The sequence below is a fragment of the Gracilinanus agilis genome, chromosome 3 (genome assembly GCF_016433145.1).
Source record: "Gracilinanus agilis isolate LMUSP501 chromosome 3, AgileGrace, whole genome shotgun sequence".
NCBI classification, from domain to species: domain Eukaryota; kingdom Metazoa; phylum Chordata; class Mammalia; order Didelphimorphia; family Didelphidae; genus Gracilinanus; species Gracilinanus agilis.
The window spans coordinates 413,274,220-413,291,751 of record NC_058132.1 but is presented as its reverse complement, the minus strand read 5'-3'; the positions used below and the strand labels follow the sequence as shown (position 1 = coordinate 413,291,751).

The following is a 17,532-nucleotide window of genomic DNA, read 5'->3' as shown; positions in this document are numbered from 1 at the left end:
CTCCCCCCCTCTCTCTGTCTCTCTCTCCCTCCCCCTCTCTCCCTCTCTCCCTCCCTCCTCCCTAGATAGGGCGGGAGGAAGTGTTCCCATTGGGCTATTAGGCAGAAGGGTGAGGAATGTGAAGAATGTCCTCAGGCACATAGAGAGGAGGAGGAGAGCAGCTCTCCCCAAGTCCCTCTGACTTTTTAGTAAGGAACTCTGGTATGCCCACAGAGAGGGCTCTGTGTGCCATCCAAAGATGGCATATATGTCATAGGTTCACCATTAAGGCTCTAGGCCATAGTCTTACCCAATAGCTGTTTTTGGTTTAAACTCTTGTAATGCATTATAGAGTTTTAATATTAATAATCAGTTCTAATCTCTCCTCTTTCTCTGATTATTTTTTTTTTTTGCTGGTGAAATAGATTGCCTGGGCTTTAAATAAAGGAATAAAAACAGATTATAAGCAATATTGGGATGTAGAACTAGGAGTTACTTATATACCATGGGACAAAGTTAAACCTGAAGACCTTGAAAGTTTTTGTGAAGGAGGAATGCTGGACAGTGAAACACTTAATCCTGGTAAGACAAAATATAACTTAATTACTCTTTTTTAGCTAATTAATGTAAATACCAGTTAAAATGTACAGTGTTAGGGGGCAGCTGGGTAGCTCAGTGGAGTGAGAGTCAGGCCTAGAGACAGGAGGTCCTGGGTTCAAACCCGGCCTCAGCCACTTCCCAGCTGTGTGACCCTGGGCAAGTCACTTGACCCCCATTGCCCACCCTTACCAATCTTCCACCTATGAGACAATACACCGAAGTTCAAGGGTTTAAAAAAAAATGTACAGTGTTTTAGTCTAAGTAGGAAGCATACATCGAGTTGTTATTCCATAAGTAGAAATGGAAATAGTCACATTATTTCCTAGTATCCTTCATGAACAATAACAATTCACATGTGTGATAACTACTGTTATCCTGTAGCCCTTTATTGTCTTTTACGTTTTAGAATGCAACATAACTTTATTTTAAAATATAAAACCATTCTTATTTAACAGAAAGTACAAAAAATAGGCTGGCCAACAGCTGGCATAGAGTATAAGTTCAGTTGTTCACTGCTACTGCCAGGCACTGGACTAGGAGTGGAGATACAAATAAATAAAATATATTTTTTTGTAGAAAATGTCTATTGAGAACAGTCTTAATTTATTTTTATATTCTTGATAAGAATGTGAAGTAATTAATGTAATTTAAATCCATTAACATTTACAACTAAATACATGGTTTAATTTGTCTCTTCTGATTTTTACCCCATTGAAAAGAGATTTGTGTTCACTTGTGTCAGTTTAACATTGGTAAATGTTAAAATGGCTAAAGTACTGAAGGAAAATGATTTTTGGCACCAGTTTACAGATAGTTGAAGTTAGAGCTATTATATTATTTAAGGTGGCAAGGTGTGCTCAAAATATTAGAATGGATATTGGCAACACTTCATTTGGCTTTGACAGAATGAACTTTCATGAGTTGACGTCTACTAGTGGCTGAGATTCATAACTTAAAAATATCTACTTTGCTTTTGGCTCTGCTTTTAAACTCTTGTTTACATTTATTTGAAATGAATTGGTATTACTAGGCAAAAATATATCTAATTTCACTGTACTTCATGATTGCATATCATATACTTATTAAAACATTTAATAAATAACAAAGTGGCCCAAAGCATTCTATGAATGGGAGGATATGAAGGGCTAAAGGTTAAGATACATTCTCAGTGTTTATAAAGGTTAATAGTGTTCATACTAGGTAGAAAAATATCATTTTGCTTATATTACTCTTATTTGCTTTGTTCTATTATAATTTTTTTTCTTGGTAACTAGAATGGTGCAGACTGTTGTATATCATAGATCATGGTAAATATAAAGTATTAAATAGAATGAAAACTAAACTATTCAAAATTAGAAAAGTAATAAGTTGGTGAAAGTGTGTTAAGGAATTTGGTGTCTAGCAACAGATTTAAGGAAAGCCTTTAGGGTCTTTAAATAATGTAATATATTAATGCTTAATAACAAGAAATACTTGAAGCACAACAATATAAATCAAGTAAAGGTCAATATCTTCACTAAATTTGATGTTTTAAAATATACTAGATGGTCATTCATTTCAAATCAACAGTGGGACAACCTTGACCAATTTAGAAAGTATATAATACAGAAAGGCATTTTATATGCCTTTACAAATTTTTATATAATGAGTTTAGTTACTATATTTGGTTGCTTTTTTGTTCCAAAAGTAATCATATTTACTTTTTTAATCTTTTCCTTTCATAGTTTTCCCCCCCCATACTCTGTTAGTAAATATTGTTATTAAACGTTTTTGTGATTTGTCCTTTGTTGTAAAAAAGTGTGTATAGCTTTAAGAATTGGTAAGCATACAATTTCACTGTTAGTTGAATGTAATTGGGTTTCTCTTATAGATTGGAAAGGAATCCCTAAGAAATCTGACAATGAAGTTTCTCAGAATGGAGGTGCAGAGACTACACATGCTGAACCAGTATCACCAATACCTAAGGCCTTACCTGTCCCTGTTCCTCCCATTCCTGTTCCTGCACCAATAACAGTACCTCCTCCACAGGTGAGATGGTATTTTCTCTTCCTTCCTTCTTTCCTTCCTTCCTTCCTTCCTTTTTGACCTTCTGTCTTAGAATTGTTATCAATTCCAAGGCAAAAGAGCAGTAAATAGGCAGTTGGGATTAAGTGACTTGCCCAGCGTCACACACAGTAGTATCTGTGAGGCCAGATTTAAACCCAGGACCTACTGTCTCTAGGCCTGGCTCACTATTCACTGAGCCACCTAGCTGACCTGGTATTTTCTTTCATCTCATTTAAGCATAATTATGTAAGCAAATTATGTTTGGTTTCTTTATAATTCAGAAATATGCCTTAATTCATGAATTAGTCAAAAGTGGGTAGGGTGAATTTTTTGAGATAGTGGACTTGGAATCAAGAAGAAGAGAGGGCAAATCATACCTCACACCTACTAGCTGTCCCTTGGACTAATACTTTGCCTTTTTATTTTTGCATCAGTTTTCTCATCTTTAAAATGGGGATAATATTAGCAGGGTATTAATCTTCAGGGTAGAATCTAGTTTAGAATCTAATTCTAATACTTTAAAGTTTTGTATAAATATTTGTTATTATTATTTAGCATATTTTAACACATCTGATAAAAATATCCTCTATTGTCCCTCACAAGAATTTAAACAACCTTTTCTTGAAGGAACACCATGGATGAGGAAACCATTATGTCCTGAAGACAACCATTCCACTTTTATTTTTCACTCACTCATTTATTTATTTATTTGTTTATTTGTTTGTTTTGAAGAGCCTTACCTTCCATCTTGGAGTCAGTACTTTGTATTGGCTCCAAGGCAGAAGAGTGGTAAGGGCTAGGCAATGGGGGTCAAGTGACTTACCCAGGGTCACACAGCTGGGAAGTGTCTGAGGCCAGATTTGAGTCTCTAGGCCTGGCTCTCAATCCACTGAGCTACCCAGCTGCCCCCACCCATTCCACTTTTAGAAAATTTTAGTTATTATGAAAAATTCTCTTTCAAGACTCAGTCTATTTCCATGTCACTTCTACTCATTGCTCCTATTTCTGTCCTTTGAGACTAAACAAGATGTAATTCCTCTTCCAAATGCTGGCTTTTAAATAATTGAAGACTTCTCATAACATTTGCTGATAATCTTTTCTTCTCCTTTCTAAATATGCTTATTTCCTTCAGCTGATCCTCAGATATAGTGTGATCTTCAGTCCTCACACCCTTTATATTTTTTGAGTACCAGTCTAGCTCATACTTAGCTTTTTAGTGCTCCTGTCATTATTCTTATAGAACCATGTAACAATTTTGTATTGATCTTTATTTTTCCTGTTACTGCTTCCGTGTTTAATATATAAAATTTGAGATGGTCAAGGAATTTTCCTTGAGTCTTTTTTGGGCTCTGCAAAGTAATTTTCCCTTCTCTTCACTGGAATTTTTTTTTCATCTCACCAGAATTTCATTCTTGAGAGTTGTCTATCTATAAATCCTAACTAACTTTGTATTCTATGGTTTTAAATCCATGCTTTCCAAAAATCTCTGGATTGCATGTCAGACTACTGCTTGAGTTTCTACTCCTTCATTAGCACAAACTCTTATTCAGTAGTCTTTCGGCCTTCATTTCTGCTTTAGAAGTTAGATTTTCCTTGTTAGTCAGATTTGAGTCCAAAACAACAATTTTTTTAGTTTACATTGTTGTTTGTTTGACTTTTTAAAGCTAAATTTCTTAATCTTTTCTTTCTTTCTTTTTTTTTTTTTTAGCAATCTGGTGTCACAACATTTTTTAAATGACAAAATAACAGGGTTATAAAGAAAGTCGATTACATTGAAGTAGTTATGAAAATATTAAAATAAAATGTGTTCATTGACTCCAGATTTGCTATACTCCCGTCATAAATAATGAATTCATCAAGTCATGAAATTACTAGGTTTCTCTGCTTTAAGCCAGAAGAGAATACATATAAAAGAACAGATAAGTAGTAATTGTATCTATTATCAGAAGTATATTTTGACATTGCCTTTATTCCTATCTCTGTTGATTATCACCACAATTCTGGTCACCAAGTTTTTCCTTCCTTCAGTTACTTATTTTTTTCACATGTATTTCATCTTTTCATTTTCAGCCTTTTTTAATATTTTGTGTCTTTAAAAAATGTATTGTGTTTCACAGGCAAAAACTCGTGTCATGAGTACCATCCTTCTGAGTCAGAGCAATCTTTGTGCTCAAATTCACTTTCATGTATTAGCATCTTGTTTTCTATCCATTATTTTGGACATTTCTATATGCATATTTGAGAATAACAGTTTTATTTTTACTTCCTTCTTAGATATTGTATATGAGTGGTGGGCATAAGCTGCCTCATAAAGTCTCATGATTTTTGTTTTTCCTAAAATGTAGTATATCCTGCAGAACTCTGAAAGTTGAATGACTGATTTTTTTTTTTTTAATGTTCTGGTTGTATCCTTTTGGAATGTATTGGGCTTGTTATGTCAGCATGGCAGTTTAACCAAATCAGCATCCCACATGGTTGGCCGGATTGGAGAAGGTGATCACCAACCACTACTATTATCTTTTTTTTGTCCATTATTGGCTGTATTCTCAGTTGACCTTTTGGTTCCCATCATTTTTTTTTAACTCCTACCTTCTGTCTTAGAATTAATATTAAGTTCAGATTCTAAGGCAGAAGAATGGTAAGAGCTAGGCAATTGGGGTTAAGTGAACTGCCTAGGATCATAAGTAGGAAGTATCTGAAGTCAGATTTTAAACCCTCTACCTCCCAAATCCAGGCTTGGATTCACTGCGCTACCTAACTGCTGCAATTATTGTTCTTGGTGTTCAAGAAGCTACACTTTTCACATATGATCTCTTCCCTCTTCAAGAAGAACTTCATACAGATTACATCACCCCACATGATTGAGTGATCCTTTTTACTTTCCTTTTCTGTTTCATGTTCCTCTATCCTGCTGTATCCTGTTACACATTCGAATTCCTTTCTGCCATTTCACATACATTTTTACATTTCTTCTAAGTATTTATATTCTTTTAGGGAAAAATTGATTATCTGATAATTTGGACACTCTAGGTGCATTTTCTTTTAGAGAAACTGGTCTTTTGGAGATGAATTTACATTCTATGGATATTGGGTTTTGTTTGTTAGAAAAGCAAACATTATACATATTCATATATCTTTTAACTTTTTGGTGGCTTTATTGCATTGGTAAATTGTTCATTCGCTACACTTTGTGGCCCTATTTATGGCGTCAGTTGCTGCTGACATCTTAAACTTTTTTCTAGTCAAAGTCTAATTTTTATAGGTCTTCCTTTTGATAAGCTAATTCAATTTGTTAAAACTAAGAGTTAAAACTTTTCCTGCCACAGCCCTAATATTGTGACAATATGAGTCAAAAGCAAAATAACAATGACCTGATTCAGTCTACAGTACTTTTTCTTTCTTTGCCAGATATATATTTCCCTGACCACTTCACTTTCCATATTTCGATATATTGAATTTACTAGTCTTACAGACTCATTAATGCACAAACATTCTTTTTAATAAAAGGTTATGAAAGATAAATAAGTTGTGCTTTTGTCTGGTATATATTTTTTACTTTAAATTTGTTTTATTTAGTCATTTTTCAGTATTTTGTATGACTCTTGCTGATCCCTTTTGGGATTTTCTTGGCAAAGATACTGTAATGGTTTGCCATTTTCTTCTCCAGCTCATTTTACAGATGAAGAAATTGAGGCAAACGGGATTAAGTGACATGCTTGGGGTTAATAAATGCCTGAGGCTAGATTTGAACTTGAGTCTTCCTGACTTCAGGCCTATTACTCTACTTTGTTGCCTAACTACCCCTTGAATTTTATTGTATGTTTTATGTCAGTCTACTTTCTTAGCTTGAGTCTACTATAACTTTGTTGACCTGGTTCTTCTCTTATTACTTGGTGAAGAATGGTTTTTTCCCTTTGAGTGTAATAAAAAGTCCATTCAAGGATTAGATTAGAATTTTACTGGAAATGCAAATTTTATTAAATATTAAGAAAACTGCAACCATAGTAAGCATATTTATAACAACAGAAAACTTTTGAAAATCATATGGTTAGATTAATATGTAGAAATTTTTTAAACAAAACACTCACTAATTTCTCTTCAAATATTTTTTAAAACTATAAAATAAAGAATGGAACTTTCTTAAATATTGCAAATATTATCTAACAATAAGAGCTAAGCATCGCTTATAATGAAGACCACTAGAGGTCCTTCCAGTAAAATCAGAGAAAATCCGGAATGTCCATTGTCACCAATATTACTTGATATAGCATCAAGAAGAAAAAGAATTGAGAATAAGAAGAGGAAAATACTATCCTTTTTTACAGACATGATTTTGTACTTGTTGAACCTTATAATTTTAATGAAAAATTGACACAATAATGTAAAGGAGAATTATACAAAATAAACACAAAAATTAACCTTTCCTTTGTATTGTCAAAACAAAAGAACAGAAAGAGAAATCCCTTTCAAAGTGTATTAAATATTTAGAAACCTAGTTATGAAGACACAGACTTTATGAACACAGGGGCAGGTAGGTGGATCAGTGGATTGAGAGCCAGGCCTAGAGACAGGAGGGTTCAAATCTGTCCTCAGTCACTTCCTAGCTTTAGGACTCTGGGCAAGTCACTTAAGTCCCATTGCATAGCCATTACTACTCTTCTGCTTTAGAACTGATATACAGTATTGATTCTCAGATGTAAGGTCAGGGCTAAAACAAAACACAAAAACCAATTATATGAACACAACTATAAAACAGTCTTATATAGTCTAAATAATGGGGGAAATAGTAATTGCTCATAGGGAGACTTTGATATGATAAAAATGACAATATTGTCCAACTTATTTAAGTTTCAGTCAAACTACCTAAAGAACAGAGCTAGAAAAAAATAATAGGATACATTTATAGGAATAAAAGGTAAGGAATTCCAAAGGAGATTAATTTTTTTTTTTTAATTGAGAAGAAAGGGCTCTGATAACACCAGATCTCAAACTATACTGTAAAGTAATAAACATTAAAACTCTCTAGTATTTCCTTGAGAGAGAGAGATGACAATTAGTGGTAAGGATTAGTTGTACAAGTTATACTAATATAGTACTTATTACATTTAAGGCCCCCAGTTATTGGGGTCAGAACTCATCATTTGGCAAGAGAAATCACACTATAAATTAAAGGAGATTGGGAGGTGATAACTTCCAAAATTATGGATAGAGAAACATCTGAGATAATCCCTGGAGTTAAAATGGTTGGTTTTGATTATACTGAGTTTGAAAAGCTTTTGCAGACAGTTGAGGGGAAAAGAGAAACTGGGGTGGGGGTGGGGAGGGAGGATAGATAATTTTTCTAATGTCCCTGATTGAACATAACAAATTATAAGAAAAAAAAGATCCATTCCTCGATGGGTAAATGGTCAAACAACAGAAATATAGGTATTTTTCAAGGTGAGAAATGTAAGTTGTCAATGCCATATTAAAAATAAAAGTATCCTTTAAACATCACAGGAGTTAAGGACATAGTGTCCCTGCAGTTTGGAAAATACGTGTAAGAATTTTTGGCTCTCCCTTTGTACCAGAAAAGAAGTCTTGGAAGTTTTTCTTTTATGAGGTGTTTACATTATCTTAATGTAAAATTTATGTTAAGTACTTGGTCATAGGCTATACATTGGTCAGTGTAGCCTTCATGTGTCATCTTTTGACTTTTGTGTTCCTTTTTATAAACATTTAACTTTTTAATTTATTTTTACTTTAAAAAAGAAATTGCATATAGTATTAAAAGATACATATATATTGATATTATACAATACATATATTGTATTCATTTCTGATTTTCTAAACTTTTTCTGTGTCATCCGTTGGCCTTTGCATGTTGTCTACAACTTGTTGTCTGCAGAACTCTTCCCCTCCCCCCAAATTGCCATTTAATTTCTACATGGAAAGAGGGAGGGAGCAGGAATGAGATGATTACGTTGGGATGACGTTTTAAAAATGGATCAGCAAGAAAGAGAGATGCTCTAGAGAATGAGAGAAGGAAAATGGGAAACATGAAAAAATGGTGCAAGGAAGAGATTTTAACAATGTAGGAGGAAATTGGGAGGGGAGTAACACTTGGAACTCACATCTAAATTGGTTGAGGGGGAAATATAAGTCTATACCTATGCATGTATGAGTACTTTATTAGTAATAGAAATCTGCTTTCCCAACATGTAAGTAAGAGGTGAAGGGGATAAAGTAAAGGGGTAGGGGTGATGAAAGGGAAAGTACATAAAAGGAAGCAGTGATCAAAAGCAAAATAGACAAGTTTGAGGGGCAGGATGAAAAGAAAGAGATGGGTGAACAGAAGAAAACATGATGTAGGAAAATGCACAGTTTTTAATCATAATCGTGAACATGAATAGGATGAAGTCACCCAAAAAACAGCACAAAATTTGAAACCAAAATCCAGCAGTTTGTTTACAAAAAATATCTCTAAAATAGAAACACAAATTAAAATAAAGGGCTAGAGGAGAATATGTTATATTTTAGCAAGACATGGACAGCAAAATGATCTAAGACAAAAGCAAAAGCAAAAATAGACCTAATTAAAAGGATAAGTAAGGAAAGTACATCTTGTTAAACGTACCATAGAAATGAAGTAATATCAGTACTAAACATATTCACTAAATGGTATAGCTTCCAAATTTTTAAAAGAGAAGTTAAATGATTTATAAGAGGAAATAATAAAGCTAAATTAGATGGGGACCTCAATCTTCCCCTATCAGTGCTAGATAAATAAAACCATAAGATAAATAAGAAATTAAGGAGATGAAGGGTTTTAGAAAAGTTATATATTGAAGGTGGGGCACCTATGTGGCTCAGTGGGTAGAGAGCCAGGCCTCAAGCTAGGAGGTCCTGGGTTCAGCTCCTTCCTAGCTGTGTGACCTCGAACATGTTGCTTAACCTCCATTCCTAGCCCTTAACTGTTCTGGCTTAGAATGGATATTTAGTATTGCTTCTAAGACAGAAGATAAGGGTTTTTAAAAGAAGAAAAGAAAGGTTACATATAGAAAGCTTAATGGGAATAGAAAAGTGTATGCTGGTTTCTCAGTTGTACATGGCACCTTCACAAAAATTTGACCCATGTATTAAGGCTTACAACTCACAAAAGTAGAAATATTAACTGTACCCTTTTTTAGACTGCAATGCAGTAGAAATTACATATTAATAAAGGGCTGTGGAAGTATAGATTCAAAATTAATTGGAAACTACAGTCTAATTCTAAAAATGGTTCAAAGAACAAATCATAGAGAAACCGTCAATAGTTTCATGAAATAGAATGACAATAAGGAGACAACATTTCAAAATTTCTAGGTTGCATTCAAAGCAGTATTTAGGAAAAAATGTATATTTCTAAATTATATCAGTAAAAGAGAGAATAAGCAGGTTAATAAATTAGGGAAGTTAAAAAAAACACCTAGGAAAAGAACAAATTAAAACTTCCCCAATTAAATACCAAAATGGAAATCCTGAAAATCAAAGAGGCGTATGTAGTTGAGAGGGAAAAAAACCACACTGAAATGATGAATAAGATTAGGAGCTAGTTTCATGAAATGAAAAAAAAACAAACAATAAAAAAGATAGACACCATTGGTTACTTTAATTTTTTTTAAAAAAGGAAACTAAAATTCCAGTATCAAAAATGAAAAGAGTAAATTAAAATAAAGAAATTATTAGGGGTTATTTTAAAATTAAGCATATTTCAGTAAAACTGACAATCTAAGTGAAATACATGTTTAAAAAATATAAATAGCCAAAGAGGAAATGGGATACTTAAATAAACCGCATCTTAGAAAAAGAAATTGAAGAATATATCAACAAGCTGCCTAAGAAAAAAATCCCTAGGGCCAGATGGATTTACAGGTTAATTCTACCAAACACTTAAAGAATAATCCCCAAAATTTATAAATTCTTATTTTTTAAGTTTGAATTCCTTTTTGGACACAAATAAGGTACTAATAGCTAAACCAGAAAGAGAAGGAAGGAAGAACAAAAACAGTATACCAATTTCCCTCATAAGTATTGATGCAAGAACTTTAATAAAACACTAGCAAGGAGATTACAGCAATCTATCACAAAGATCACTATGACCAGGGCAGATTTTACCAGGAATGTAAGGATGGTTCAATATCAGGAAAACTTTATCAGCATAATTGGCCATATCAATAGCAACTAAAATCATATGATAATATCTTTAGATGCAAAAAAAAAGCATTTGACAAAAACAATACCCATTCCTGATTTTTAAAAAACACTAGGAATCTGAAATCATTTTTTAAAAAAATCCTTACCTTTTGTCTTAGATCCAGTACTATGTACTGGTTCTAAGAGAGAAGAGCAGAAAGGACTAGGCATTAGGGGTTAAGTAACTTGTACAGAATTAACACAACTAGGAACTGTCTGAGGCCAGATTTGAACCTAGGACCTCCCGTCTCTGGGCCTGGCTTTCAATCCACTGAGCTACCCAGCTGCCCCCCTATGAAATCTTAAGTCAAATGACAAGTAGTATCTATCTGAAACCAAGAATAAGCATTTGATTTAATGGAGACAAGCCAGAAACCTTCCCTGTAATATCAAGAGTAAAATAAGGATGTCTATTATCACCATTATTATTGAATATTATACTAAAAATGCTAAATATAAAAATAAGACAAGAAAAGGAGATTGAAAGAATAAAAATAGACATTGAGAAAACAAAATTCACTCTGGAGATATGACTGCATATTTAGAAAACCCTGAAGGATTAACCAAAAAAAATTAATTGAAACGATTCACAATTTCCAGAGTTGCAGGTTACAAAATAAAACTACATAAATCATTAGCATTTCTTTATATTACCAACAAAGTCCAGCAGCAAGAGAGAGAAAGAGACATTCTATTTAAAATAACTATAGACAATATAAATTATTTAGGAGTCTACCAGCTAACAACCCCATGAACTGTACGAACATAACAATTTAAAAAATACGAATTTCTCATGGGTAAGCTGAGACAATGTAATAAAAAAGATACTTTTACCTAAATTAATTTACTTGTTCTGTGTCATACCAATCAAGTTAAATATACATACATACATATATATACGCATACACATATATTTTGTAAAGCTAGAAAAACAAAATTCATTTGGAAGTTCAAAAAAAAGTCAATATCAACAGAATTAGTGGGAAAAAATGTGAAGAAGGGATTTTAAGCTTTATTACCAAGCCAAAATCATCAAAGCAGTATGATACTAGCTAAAAAGTAGAGTGGTCAATCAATGCATAGTAGTAAATGACTAGTAATCTAAGGTTTGATAAACCAAAGATCCATGCTTTTGTGGTAAGAACTCAACATTTGACAAAAATTGCTAGGGAAACTAGAAAGCAGTTTGGCAGAAACAAGGCATAGACCAGCATTCACACCATATACTAGCATAAGGTCAAGATGGACTAATGATTTAGACATAAAGGCTGATAAAAGTAAACTTAGGGGTGCAGAGGAAAATGAATGTTGGATCCTATGGATAAGGTAAAAATTTACAACCAAACAAGTGGTCATTTAATCACAGGATTAAAATGATATTTTGATTACATGGAATTTTGAAATTCCTTTTAGTGTTTAGTAAAGCTTTTTCACAAATAAAATGAATATAGCCAAAATTTAGAAGGAAAACAAAACTGGGAAAATATTTTGATAGTGTCTGATCAAAGGCCTCATTTCTCAAATATGTAGCTCTTCCACAGGTGATAAATGGTCAAAGGATATGAACTGGCAGTTAGAAGAAGCCAACCTATCTGTGTGCTCTAAATATAAGTACTGATTAGAGAATACAAACTAAAACCACTCTGAAATACCACCTTACACCTTTCAGACATAACTGTAAAGGAAAGTGACATACTGAAGTGAATGTGGAAAAACCAGGACACTGGTATGATGAACAGAGTTGTGAACTAGTTCAGCCATTCTGGAGACCAGTTCAAACTATGCCAAAAGTTAAAAAAACTGCATACCCTTTGATCCAGTATTAACTCTACTTAGATTTATATCTCAGAAAGATCAAATATTTTTTTGACCTATATGTATTGAAATATTTACAGCAGTTATCTTTGTAGTGGCAAAAAATTGGAAATTAAGGAGATGCCCATCAATTGGGAAATGGCCAAACAAATTGTGTTACGTGATTATGGTGGAATACTATCCTATAAGAAATGATAAGCAGGATGGTTTTAGTGACTTAAGATAATTCAAAAGGACCATGAAAATTGTTGTCCACATCCAAAGAGAGAGCTGATGAGTTCTTGAGGACACATAGCAAAATTTCTTTTGGTTTATTTTTATTGTTTTGTATTTTCTTTTGCAACATGACTAATATGGAAATATTTTGTTTGACTTCACAGTGTATACTTGATATTAAATTGCCTCCTCAGGGAGAAAATTTGGAACTCAATTTTAAAAAATGATTTTTAAAACTTTTTACATTAAGAAGAAAGAAAATAAAGATAATTTTTAAAAAAGAAAGAAAATGTACCCCAATTGTGAACCCTGATGGAGAAAGCCAGGAAATGGTACAATTTTTCTTTTGTCAAGGAATACTGTGCTTCCTTTAGAATAAGCTAGTAGCATAAAATCTCATCATCTGGGAGATTGATCCAGCTTTATTAATCAAAACCCCAATTCTCCCCTCCAGTTGGAGGGCCGGGTGATAAAGCAGTGAAATTTCCATAGGTTTTCTTTCATAGAGGGTTCAGACTTTTAGCTAACTTCATTTACCATTATCTAATTTGTTTGGTTTCAAAACTCCATGAACATAGCACTGGGTATTCTCTAGCTTTTCCACTCTCCTTTTCAGCTTTCTTTTGTACATTGTCTTCCTTGATTAAGATTGTAAATTCTTTGAAAGCAGGATTATCCTTTCTCTCAATTAACATACCTCAGGATTATAACAGTGCCTGATATACTTGAAGTTACTTAATAAGTGTTTACTGACTGATAACTCTGGCACAGATCAACATAGGGAGATAAAGCTATCTATAGACACTGTCTAGGAGTGTGGACCACTCCACCACCCAGTGTACGCAGGGCAAGAGAAGATCCCAGACATCTATCAGGCTTCACCAGACCATACAGAGGTACTGTGACAAAGATGAAACAAAGTGAACTAGCAGCTTTGTTGCCCACTATCACTATGGTGGAGTGAGAAGGGATCTTGTCCTAGAGGATGACATTCCCAGATAGGGAGCCCCTGGACCATGCACCATGAATGGAAGAAATTCAGAAGCCAACAGCTACAGCTGCAGTTGTTTGACTCAAATCCCTGAGCAGAGCCTCATTTCTGCTATCTAACCTAGCCTGCAGAGGAATAATCAAGACATTATTCCTAGGCCAAATGAGTGTTCAGTTTTGCCACTTTGAATCAACAGAGCTTTCTAGCTAGCTGACACTGGAGTTCAGCAGCAGTCAACCCTTGCTCCAATTCAGGTCATAAAGTTGCAGAGCTCACAGCAGGGGTGCAACAATAAAACTGTTTCCCAGATTCTTTGGAAAACCTGAAAGTTTGCAATTCCCAGCCTCTCTCTGAAATCCTAGAATACCCCCCAAAAAGTAGCAGCCAGACCAGCTAAGATTTTCGGGCAAAAAGTGGATAAGTCTTGAGTCAATAAGTAAGCTGGAAGAATGGGCATATAAAGGTCTCTCTTATTTTTGGGGTAGTAGAAACACTCAAGACAGACGCAGAAGAGAAATGACACCAAAACAAATTAGGGTAAAATGAAATGAGCACACACTCAGAATTCTTGGAAGAGGTGAAGCAAGAATTTTAAGATAGTAATTTTATAAATGAAATAAAAGGATCATTAGAGAAAATTATTTCACACAATCAAGGTTTACAAGTACACATCTACATAAAAGGTGGATGTACCTACCAACACTTGAGCCCCACACAAATCTGAACTGGTCAAAACAAGGAAAAATACTTACAGTTGGGTACAGAAATCCATTTCACTCTACAAACACCAGGAGGGAAAGGGAAGAAGAGGATGGAGGGAATTGGGAAAGAGAGAGTAAATTAAGGAAGGCATTTATTCCAAAGCAAGGTAAAGTAAAGGTGTACAAAAATATTTATGGTTCTCTTTGAGCTGGCAAAGAATGAGATTCTGAGGGAGGTAGAGTGGATTAATATAAGTATATAACATAGTATATAAATGTGACACCATACTATTGTGCTTATCACTCTTGGTTTACTGACCTGCCAGGATTCCATCAGACTAATGACAAAACATGCTACCCCTAATTCTTTATTTTTTTTTTAAACCCTTCCGTCTTAGAATCAATACTAGGTATTGGTTCTAAGGAGTGGTAAGGGCTAGGCAGTGGGGGTTAAGTGACACAGCTGGGAAGTATCTGAGGCTAGATTTGAACCCAGGACCTCCCATCTCTAGGCCTGGCTCTCCATCTACTGAGCCACCCAGCTGCACTCTCCCCTCTCCTCCTCCCCCACCTCCCCGCCCAATTCTTCATAGAGGTGAAGGACTCAATGTACAGTGAGACATTTTTTAAGACATACCCATTGTAAAAATTTGATTGATTATACATATTATTGAGTTTGTTTTTCTTGTGTTCCCAATTGGGGTTTTAGGCCGAGAAAGTATATCCTTGATGAAAACAAAGTAATAAATGAATAGGTTCATTATTTCATTCTAAGATACAGAGTACTTTGATGTACTTAAAATAAGGTGGACTATGTTTAAAATAAGGTACAATAACTTGCATAGTACATAGAGCACCAGGCCTGGAGTCCAGAGGGCCTGGGTTCAAATCTGGTCTCAGTCCCTTCCTAGCTGTGTGGTCCTGAGCAAGTCATTTAATTCATTGCATAGCCGTTGGTTGATACTAACAACTTGAGAATTTTTTAAAAAATCGTTATATCAAATAGCCTTTATGCTTAACTGCTGTTCTTAAATATTCTTAAATATGACCTTAGAATATTTGTTTTGAAAATTTTGCAGTATTATTTTGTAGACAACCATTTTTTTATTCCTTTCAGTCCAAGTCTTAGCATGGAGCTATCATATTTTGCTATGAGAGGGAGAAAGTAAATGTCAATACATCATAATAGTTGCACCTTTTTCTTCTATTCAAAATAGACAAAACTGAGACTAGATTATAAAATTTTAAGTACCAGCTCTTAAAGTCTGTACAGATTAGTTTGAATCTGACACCATAAACTTGGAAATTCCTTTGCTTTATAGTAGTGTGGAACTATTTCATATTAGGTTGATTATTGTATTTTTATATAAGCATTTACATGCACCATCTATGACATATCCATTTTATATATATACATAAATATATGTGTATATGTATATATAATTTTCTTTTCTCTCTTTTTAGGTCCCACCACATCAACCAGGTCCTCCAGTAGTTGGTGCACTCCAGCCGCCTACTTTCACACCACCTTTAGGAATTCCCCCACCTGGTTTTGGCCATGGAGTTCCTCCTCCTCCACCACCACCATTTTTACGCCCAGGATTCAACCCAATGCATTTACCACCAGGTATTCCTAGACCACTTAAGAAAATATTGCTAACTTAGAACTAATATTGGTCCTCTATCTGGGGTGATAAACATATCCTAAGGGAAAAACAGCATTAGAACAAGAATTTCCATTCAGTTATATTTCTTTAGTACGTGAAGCTCTCACTGATGTGGATATCCCTTATGCCAGCATAGATTGAAACTTTTTTGTGTGCTTTCTCATCCTGTTTGATTTTTGTCATTTTTTTCCATAGATTTTCCACTAAGACTCTACCCAATGTAGTGGTAATCTTATGGATCTTTTAATAGTTTGTGGAGATTATCATAGAGCTTGCAGTATCTATTTCCCTAGCCCAGATCTTCTTTTAAGTTGTTTCCCTATCCTATTTCACAACTTTTCTTGTGGTATTGATAATGTTTTTCAGTATTTTTGGACCAATTATTCATCTCTCGCCATTTTGAGTCTTTGGAAATTGTGGTATTTTCATTCACAGTCATATTTCTTTCATGGGATGAAGGGTTTTAATTTCCAAGAACAGATTGGGGTTGTTGAAATTGCTCTAATAATTCCAAAATTCATAGTAGCTTGAACAACTTTATTTTTTAATTCTGGGGCCGGGTCATTGTCCTTCTGCTGTTGCCTCACCAAGATAATTGTGCTAACAGGCCAACTCAAAAGGCCTGCTGTTCAATTATTTGGTATAACAACATATATTTTTCATTCACTTTGTTTTACCTGTGCATATAGTTAGGTTAATCTCCCTTGAATAAATATGGATTCTACTGAGTAGACACTGTGATATTTCAAGTTAATTCACTTAGCACAATGTTATTTACAAATAGGACCAAAAAGATCTCATTGTCTATAGCAGTGATGGGCAAATTTTTTAAAGAGGGGGCCAAAGGAGAGGAAATGCTCATCTGTTGGTCTGTTTCTAAGGCAACTCTTTGAAGTTTCATTGTATTGTATTCGTCATGTTAGGAATAATGTCTCCCGAAGCAGGATAGAACATTTCAGGGGGCCGCGTCTGGCCCACAGGCCATAGTTTGCCCATCACTGGTCTATAGAGATTTGGATTCAGTGCAGGGTATTTTCCAAAGTTTTACTATAAAATATAAATCGTGATTTGTTTTTCTTTTTTCTAGGTTTTCTTCCTCCTGGACCTCCACCTCCCATAACACCACCAGTGTCTATTCCTCCTCCCCACACTCCACCAATAACCATCCCAAATTGTAAGCATTTTATTCCCTTTATTTTGTGTGTGAGTGAGTGAGAGGGAGAGAGTGAAAGAGATAACAGAGGGCATTCAGGACGTCAAGGTATTTTATCAAATAAGGAGGGGAAGCAGTTATTCAGCTTTA

At 34.3% G+C, this 17,532-nt stretch overlaps 1 protein-coding gene across 1 annotated transcript in view; it reads left to right on the top strand.

The window, feature by feature from the left end:
- The window catches only part of SCAF4 (SR-related CTD associated factor 4), a 98,660-nt gene that overhangs the window by 65,169 nt on the left and 15,959 nt on the right, over positions 1–17,532 (top strand). The window contains exons 15-18 of the mRNA XM_044669230.1: positions 405–561; positions 2,450–2,607; positions 16,027–16,189; positions 17,317–17,403. Coding sequence (XP_044525165.1) covers positions 405–561; positions 2,450–2,607; positions 16,027–16,189; positions 17,317–17,403 — 565 coding nt within the window. The remainder of the gene's footprint in view (positions 1–404; positions 562–2,449; positions 2,608–16,026; positions 16,190–17,316; positions 17,404–17,532) is intronic.